Source organism: Dicentrarchus labrax, unplaced genomic scaffold (genome assembly GCF_905237075.1).
Source record: "Dicentrarchus labrax unplaced genomic scaffold, dlabrax2021, whole genome shotgun sequence".
Taxonomy (NCBI): domain Eukaryota; kingdom Metazoa; phylum Chordata; class Actinopteri; family Moronidae; genus Dicentrarchus; species Dicentrarchus labrax.
In genome coordinates, this window is record NW_026136708.1 from 2313804 (window position 1) to 2322737 (window position 8934).

General features: G+C 42.3%; 1 protein-coding gene across 1 annotated transcript in view; it reads left to right on the forward strand.

The window, feature by feature from the left end:
- The window catches only part of lama4 (laminin, alpha 4), a 36183-nt gene extending 27477 nt beyond the window's left edge, over positions 1-8706 (forward strand). The window contains exons 27-40 of the mRNA XM_051409869.1: positions 43-185; positions 1476-1605; positions 1882-2019; positions 2250-2383; positions 3071-3235; positions 3481-3634; positions 3726-3916; positions 4038-4227; positions 4311-4466; positions 5842-6001; positions 6506-6633; positions 6992-7085; positions 7886-8005; positions 8100-8706. Coding sequence (XP_051265829.1) covers positions 43-185; positions 1476-1605; positions 1882-2019; positions 2250-2383; positions 3071-3235; positions 3481-3634; positions 3726-3916; positions 4038-4227; positions 4311-4466; positions 5842-6001; positions 6506-6633; positions 6992-7085; positions 7886-8005; positions 8100-8245 — 2049 coding nt within the window. The 3' untranslated portion in view covers positions 8246-8706. The remainder of the gene's footprint in view (positions 1-42; positions 186-1475; positions 1606-1881; positions 2020-2249; positions 2384-3070; positions 3236-3480; positions 3635-3725; positions 3917-4037; positions 4228-4310; positions 4467-5841; positions 6002-6505; positions 6634-6991; positions 7086-7885; positions 8006-8099) is intronic.
- The last annotated feature ends 228 nt before the right edge of the window (positions 8707-8934 follow it).

The window sequence follows — 8934 nt, forward strand, 5'->3', positions numbered from 1 at the left end:
GCACATGTTGCTGTAACTGTCGGTGTTGGGCCCTTTACGCAGGTGTCCGTGATCTACCATCAGTCAAAGAAGGTTATCCTACTGGTGGACAAGAGCCATGTCAAATCCATGGAGAATCCAAAAACCACTCTGCCTTTCTCAGATATCTACATAGGAGGGGCTCCCTCAAGCATTCTCAAATCTAGGTGAGTTAAATACACTAGCAACTAAATGTTCACTCAACATTATATAGTTCATGTTTGAAAGTCCAGCTTCTCTGGATGACACAATTGCCCTGCCTAAGCTGTATGTATTATTGAATTGTTTTCCCACTTGGCGATGGTGGAACAAGCTGTAACCATAGTACTGACATACCGTATATCACAGTTTAAAATAGTTTTGGCGGATGTGTTAGCAAACAGTTGTCATTTCCAGCAGACACAGAGCAACATTAGCCTTCATTCAGAGTTGTGTCTCTGCCCACCTGATGAAGTCCAATATTTACTTTCCCTTTAACTTTTTTTGGTCTCAACCATCTGTCTCTTTAGCAGCTGAAGGCTCCATTATTCACTAGAGAGAGGGCTTAGCAGAGCTTTATTACAGAAGCTTAGCTAATCAATATATTTAATTTTATCAATAAATCAAATGATAGATCACTTGCAGTGACAAACCTACAGACAATTATCACCAAACTCTGCTGTTTGGAACTTTTTAGCCTCCTTTAGCTTATTGTTTTGGTTTTCAGCTCTGATCAATTCTTTTTCCAGCAGCAGCTGTTTTGAAAAGGGTCTATCTGCTGTATCAGAGACTACACAACACACCCACTTTGAAATAACGTCCTGTATTAACATAATAAAAAAAAAAAACCTGAATCAAGTAGCTTTGTTGCCTAAACCTAACCAAACTCTGACCGTTTTGACGACGTGTCATGCAGTTGGCGTGTCCGGTACTGTGGATAGACCTACTTGGCTGTTTCCATCAAGAAAAGCTCAAAAATCACTGTAAACACTGTACACCCCACGGCCCACAAACAGTGCCAAGTTAGCAACTAGCTAGCTAACTAGAAGTTGAACATCTAGCAGCTAAAGGCCAAATATTTTTCTCAGGAGTTGGTGGAAACCATCAGAGCTAAAAGTGAAGCTATGTTCGACAAGTGGCCAGAAACACAACTCCAAATGGATGTTGCTTGGTGTCTGCTGGATGTGTAGAAAGGCCCTTTGACCCTTTCCTAAACCATAACAACCATTTCAGCCTGTTCTTGGAGTTCTTCTGCCCCCAAGTGGCCAAAAAGTCTGCTCATTGCTTCATGCTGGTCAAGAGATTTCCTTTTAGTAACTATACCTGACAGCATACATTTGGGGCAAATAGAGTCTAGATATGGGTAAGCTCCATTTTGCAATTTGGCAGCATAAGAAGGATGTTTTACACATAGATTCCTTTGCCAGTGCAACTTGTTATTCCACTTAAAGATGGTGACACCGTGTGTATTACCACAGGCCCGAGCTGTCTGCTGTTGAAGGCCTGAAAGGCTGTGTGAAAGGTTTCCAGTTCCAGAAAAAAGACTTCAACCTGCTGGAGGAGCCTGGCACCATTGGCATAAGCAGCGGCTGCCCTGAGGAGTCATTTGTAAGTGCTTCACCATTTCACACACTGTCAGTGGTAATGCACTGCTCTCTGGAATCAATACCAAATATGGACACAGAGTGGATCGCACACACAGTCACACACACGTCGGCACACAAACTTTCACTCTCAATTGAGAGAGAATAAGTGGCTGTTCTAGTTCTACAGCTTTTACATGAGTCAATCGATATTTCCATTGGGGGGTCACTGAGCTTTAAGCTGAGTGGAGCGTTGAGAGGTAATAGGTGATGAAAGTGAGGTGTGTTTTTGTCATGACAGATGTCCCGTAAAGCCTATTTCACCGGAGAGAGCTACCTGGGATCCACGGCAAAGATTTCACCCTTCGACAACTTTGAAGGAGGCCTCAACTTTAGAACACTGCAGCCCAGCGGACTCCTGTTCTACCACAGTGAAGGGGTATATACTATTCTTTGTCTTTATACACATGGAAAAAGGGATATAATGATTCAAATGGTTGGGTGTGAAAATTAGTGTTTAGTGGAGTTTCAATTACTATAAGAAGCACAATTACAAGTCTCATTTGGTCATAAATCAACACAAATCAAGAACTGATTTGGATCCTCTCCTTAAGACCGCTACTCCTCCTTTGCCGCTAAGCAATAAAAACATATTTTCTCTCACTTCAGTCTGATGAGTTCAGCATCTCCCTGGAGAACGGAGCAGTGGTGCTGAACTGCAGAGGCACACGAGTTAAATCGCACAAAAAGCAATACAGTGACGGAAGGACACACTTCTTAGTGGCCTCGGTGAACAATCAGAAGTAAGTATTTGAGTCCAGCTAACAGCTGGGTTTTGTGCACGTGTTGTGATTTGAGTGTAGCTCTGCATCCTGTTTCCTCTATGAAGTTTTGGACACATGGAGATTACAGAGCTCCTTTTACATAGAGCACCTTTTCCATCCCTGTCAGTTAAATTTCAAGATTATTTGATTGCTTAACCCATTATTTATTTGATTGCTTAACCCATTTATATATATTTATATATATGTATTTATACCAATATCCCAAACCCAAACAATGGGACAGAAATAAATTAAAACTACCTACCAGAACCGTTTCCACAGTCTTTCCAACAATTCAATTAGATTTTTGACTAGAGGGGGACTTTAATAGCACACCCAAAGGATCAGCACACCCAGCATGGCAGTGTGAACCAGCACAAACAGGAAATCCTGTTAGCACTGTGGCTTTATCGGACGTTACAGCCAGTTTGTCACCATGAAAATAGAGATCTGTATCTGTAGAATCCAATAATTATCAAATGCAGATCTCCAAAATAAACATTAGTGCCAAGCAACTTATTCACTGACTCAGCACCTATCTGTCATGATACATTTATGAAATGTGTTGCAGACAGACAAACAGGTGGGTTGGTAAACAGATAATAGGCTATGTGGGATGGTGTGTACAGTAAGTGTCAGAACTGAATGACTGACTGTTCGCCTTAGGTATTCACTGCTGGTGGACGACAAGGACAAGCAGGAGAAAAAACGTCCGGCATCAGCCACAAGATCCTCATCGGATACTGCCGTAAAGACCTTCTACTACGGAGGGTCTCCGAGCAGCAGCTTCAAGAACTTCACAGGCTGCATCAGCTACGCCTACGTCAACAGGTAGATAACCACGAACACCGTTACATCTTTCCAGATTGCAACCGAGACCACCCTGAGAGCTCTCTAACTGAGGATTTGGCTCTGGTTGCTGCTTAGTATTAGGCTTTCTCCCTCTATGTGAGGAAGAGTCACAAATAAAGCTGTGAGCTGAGTAGCTGAGGACATGGAGTTGGTTGCCATGGAGACATGTTACTGTGTTGAGTGCTACTCTCTCACTGTCAATCCTTCTGCCTCTATTTCTGTAGACAGGACCAGGACATTGAGCCTGAGGACTTCCAGCGGTACACAGTGAAGGTCCAGACCTCCCTGCAGGACTGTCCAGTCCAGCGCCCCCCTGCTGCTTTGCTGTCAAGGCACAGGGAACACACTTCTAGAGCCAAACAGAACCAATCGCAGAAGGTAAAATGAAAAGAGTGCCTCCAGTATCTATCCTTTTTCTTTTGGTTGAAACAATCTGGCCCATCCTGACATCCAGTAAACACTCTCATAGGTAAGCAGGGAGTCTAGCCTCCCTCTGGGCCTGATGGAACTCAAAGGTGATGACCAGGAGCCATCAGAGGTGAACATCGAACGCTGCTACCTCTCCTCAAGTCCCAGAGCACTCCGTCGAGCCTTCCACTACGGTGGCATCGCCAACAGCAGGCAGCACTACACAGACCTCCCAGACTCCTTCTCTGAGCGGTACGTCAGTCGAAAAACTCTTTACAAGTAACCCCAAGGTCAAGTCTGTTTGAAAGCTCATTCTGCACATGTAGGGTTTCTTTGTCTGCACGCATGACTAAATGCACCTACCACCTCCCAGGTCCCACTTCTCCTTGTCCCTGAAGACCCACTCATCCTTTGGCCTCATCTTTTATGTATCTGACGTCCAAGAGGACAACTTCATGGCTCTCTTCCTGGCCCACGGGAAGCTCGTATACACCTTCAATGTGGCGGACCAAAGAGTCAAAATCAAGAGCGAGGAGAAATACAATGACGGTGCATGGCACAATGTAAGTTCTCTCAATCTGTATGCATGTTTGGTTATGTGTTAACAGTTTCTACAGTGACGACCTCCTCTCTTCTCCTTCTGAAGGTTATTTTTATCCGTGCTGGGAGTATGGGGCGGTTAATAATTGATGGGCTCACAGTGCTGGAAGAAAGAGCTCAGGGAAGCAACATCTCCTGGCATGTCAACAGTCCTATCTATGTGGGAGGAGTTCCTCCAGGGGCAGCCCAGAGGAATGTTCAGGTATGGGTTGAACTTTATGTGGAAGACATTTAACATTAAAAACATACAAAACATGGGTCTATTGAAACACATGAATATTCTATCAAGGTGTTGTCGCACTGAATAAAACAGTAACCTCTTACAATTCGCTGTAATTTATAACCCTTGGGACACTTTTTCAGAATATCGCCGGCACTGTATCATATTTTACAGGAGAGCCAAAAAAGATTTTGATGTTGCCATGTACTGAACACAATAGTTGATCTTTATGTATTATCAGATTACTATAAAAACAATATTACTACATTTTAAGTTGAAGACTATTTATGAAACCTTTCAATAAAATGACAAAAGCTTTCATTTGAACACAGCACGACACTGTGACTCTGAGGCAGAGTCATCCAGACATCCTGCTCAGCTCAGCTCAGGCTGCTGTTCCCACAGACAGCAGGAAACCACCATTGTGACCCTGTTAGAACAGGAAGTCATCCTCTGATTCTTTTTAAAGCAGTATTCTTTGATTCCCCAGCTTCGTGAGTTTCGTGAGAGAGCAATGAGAGAGAACTAAAAACAGTAAAGTTGTGGCCCGTGAAACCAAAGCAATGAGCTGAAAGATGCCAAAAGGCTCTACAGAGCTGAGAGAGAACAGCAGAGTTTGGTGATGATTCTGTGTGGGTTTGTCACTACAAAGGACCCCTTTCACATTACACATCATTAAACCTATTGTTAATATAAACATTTTGATTCGTGCAGCTTTGAGACCTTTGAGCTCTGTAATAGCAATGGTCAGCCAGGGCCTGCATTGGTATTGTTGCTAATTGTGATGTCATTTCTTGGAGTATCTTGAAATAATCCATATCCCTAAAATCTGTACAACCTAAGCTAAAAGGTAATATAAGTCAATAGACGATAATTATTGAAAAAAGTATTGTACAATGTGATGATGTTGATTAAGGCCTTAACTTTTCGCTGCAAAAAAATGAATTGAGTTTTTATTCGTTTTATTAGTAGTTTTTTTTTTATTATTGATTTTGACCGAAGAAAGCAAAGAGGGGCACCTGCGGGATGTCTGCTTTTAGAGGGTTAAAGACTGCCTGTGTGACATTCGTTAAACAGTGGCAATTACTGGTAAATACTAAAATGCATCATAATAGCAATAGCAAGTTTATTCACATAGCACATTTTGCACACAGGTTATTCAGTGTGCTTTAAGCAAAAAGAAAAATCGATATAATGAATATAACTAATAATAAGACTAAAGAATAAGAATAAACTCTGCACATACATCATTCACACATCACTCTGAAGGAACAAAAACAAACACTGATTTTGAGGAGGGGGGCTTTGGATATCTAACCTGGGATTTTTAAGAATATGCCTGTATGTGTCCCTGTAGAGAAACTCTGCATACAGCTTCACCGGCTGTTTGAAGAACCTTCAGCTCAACGGGCAGTGGCTGTCCTCCCTGGCAGAGACTTTTGGGGTCACTCCATGCTTTGAGGGACTTTCAGAGGCAGGAACGTACTTCTCAGAAGAAGGAGGATATATCGTGCTGGGTACATTTCTTTTTTTTAATGGAACAGGCACAGGCTTGCTTTCCCTACAGCTTCAAACTGGAACTAAGAAATTATACAATTATATGAATCTAAAGTGTTGATTTTGTGCAGTCTTTCCCAGATGTATCGCCATTTACATTTGGCAGGATCTGCAACTCTTTGCAAACTGAACATCTGTTATATTACATGGCTCATTAGATTTCCTTTTGGAAAACTCACAAGCCCCTCTGGTCTTTCACCATCCCGTGTGCATGGAGACAGTTTGGTTGGGTGAGGGAACGTGATACCCTGAGTGCAGCTGTGGTGAAATTGTGTCTCTGCTGAGGTGGGGGGTGAAGGCCCCAAGGAGCTTGTGAACTGAGCTGCAGCTGTTGATCGAGTCGAGTAATTAACATGTGCACGCACCACAGAGAAACATGGCTGATTAATGCGGCAAAAAGGGTGAGGTCCAGAGCGGGTACCCAGAGGTCACTTCATCTTGCGCTCTCTGCCTCTCTCCCTCAGATGAAATGTTTGACCTCGGGCTGAGGTTTGAGCTGGTGATGGAGGTGCGCCCCCGTGTGGCATCCGGGGTGCTACTGCATGTGCGCTCAGCACAGGGCTATTTCACTATGTACATCCACCGAGGGGAGGTAAGTCACTGGCACACCCATCTAGAAAACTGCACACATTCAGCATGGGTGCCGGAGGTGGGGGTGCTGAGGGGGCGGAAACACCCCCTAAAATCATTTTTTGTTGTTTTTGTTGTTTTATCAACTAAAACGTTATAAACGTTGTGTAAAATGTTGTTAATAACTATTAAATTGGCTATGAATTTCCTGGAAATTCAAACAAATAAAAAAAATTTAATGCATTTAGCATTTAGTATGACATCATTATATAGACATACTTTCTCTCAGCACCCCCGACTCTGACTGACTTCCAGTGTCGCTGACATTCAGGTGAGGTTTTGTTCAATAGTGTGGATACAGTATTGGTGTTTGTTCCCAGGCGGTGGTCCTCGTGAACGATGGGTCTCGTGAGTTCTCCACAAAGGTGTCACCGAAACAGGGTCTGTGTGCTGGCAACTGGCACAGAATCACCGGTGAGAGCTTGCACATTAACACTCCAAAGCTATTTAAAAAAATAAAGTTGTGAAGAGTCAGTAGTGGCTGTGACTTATTGCTCAGATCTGAGGAATTTGTTAGACACGTCACACTCCATCTTTAAATGTGGCCAATATCTGATGCCAGTTTGAGCAGGTCACACTGAATGGACCTGCAATTATTATACCACATATATCACATAAGTAGCAAACCAAAAATATATGTATATAGCACCTTTATAGAGAAGACCAGGGTGTGAGTATTTGAAAATGTTGCATTTTCAGTCTCGCTTTTAGATGTGTTTTTGGAAAAATACGTATTATATATATATATATATTAGATATTGATCATACTGTAACGACTACTGTTGGTTTTCCTTTTTCAACAATTACACTCATTATGGAGGATACATACCAAAAAACAACAAAGGGAAGTAATATAATGACGTTTCAGTCCTGGTTGTGCCTTTGTTAATCACCTTGTTACTTTATTTCCTGTCGTCAAACTAGTGGAAATAAACCCTAAATTCACATGAACGTCATGCTGTATGGAAGAAGACTGTAACTAGAGACTGAGAACTTAAACTCATTAGAAACCTCATAAATCTCAGCTCATAAATCAAGTGATTCTCCATAAGTCTGCATAGTATCAGTGTTTTGTTGCAGCCAATGGAGCTCCTACTGCTGGCCATTACGTAGAATGCAGGTTTAAGACACTTACTTAACAGACCCGGAAGCTATGTCCACTATATATACCGTCAGTGGGCTAAACTGATGCATTCTGTCCTTCTTGATCTCAGTGATCCGGGATGCCAATGTTGTCCAGCTGGATGTGGACTCTGAGGTCAACCACGTGGTGGGACCTCTGAACCACAACTCCACAGATACCAAGAAGCCGGTGTTTATCGGTGGAGCTCCAGGTGAGCCAGGAACACACATTTCTGTTCTCCTGTTATACTAACACCACACCTTTCTAACCATGTGACACACTCTTCCTCTTCCTCCTCCTCCCAGATGTCTTCCTCCCAGAGAGAATCGCCACCAGGAAGGCCTACGTGGGGTGTATGAGGAGCCTGACCATCAATAACAGCCAAGTGAGCTTCAGCAAAGCTGTTCTGGTCAGTGGAGCAGTCAGCGTTGGAACCTGTCCAGCGGCATAACACTTGTGTCCATGCCATCACTGTCCCCCAATACAGCACTGACCAAACACATTAAAACTCTCTTTCTGTAAAACATAGCCATTAAGAGAGGCATTGTCACTGTTCTTTTCTCTCTTGGTCAGATGTCTGACCTGTCTTTTACTGTAATTTGTCTCGTTCATTGTTTTTACATGAAAATATCTCATGCCAAGAATACGACCAAATGACCCTGAATTTTAAAATGAGCAGAAAAAACCCCATCACTTATAAGAGAATGTGAACAGATTCCAGGTCCAGAGCCATCCTGAGGATCCTACAGTGTATCCATGAATTAGACTTTAATAATTTCTCCATAATACAAAGTCTTTACTTCAGTTCTTTATAATCTCACTGGCACATTTTTTCTACAAGCTCATGTTCAAAACTTTCCTTTTTGTACTGTTTTATTTCTGATAAATAAAAGATATTTTACATCCACATAAGCTTGTTTTTTTTTTCTTGTTTATCTTAGGGTTGTACTGATTCTCAGTATCTATCGGTATTGGTCCGATAATCACTGGATTGGATATAGGAGAAAAAAAGAATCTGATACGATCCATTAGCTCAAACAATTACATAAACTTTACTTTAGGTTATGTATTTCTTCCTTCATGGGAGTAGAATATTAGTTGTACAGTTTGAGCAGTTTACAGTTTAGATAGTATTGGATT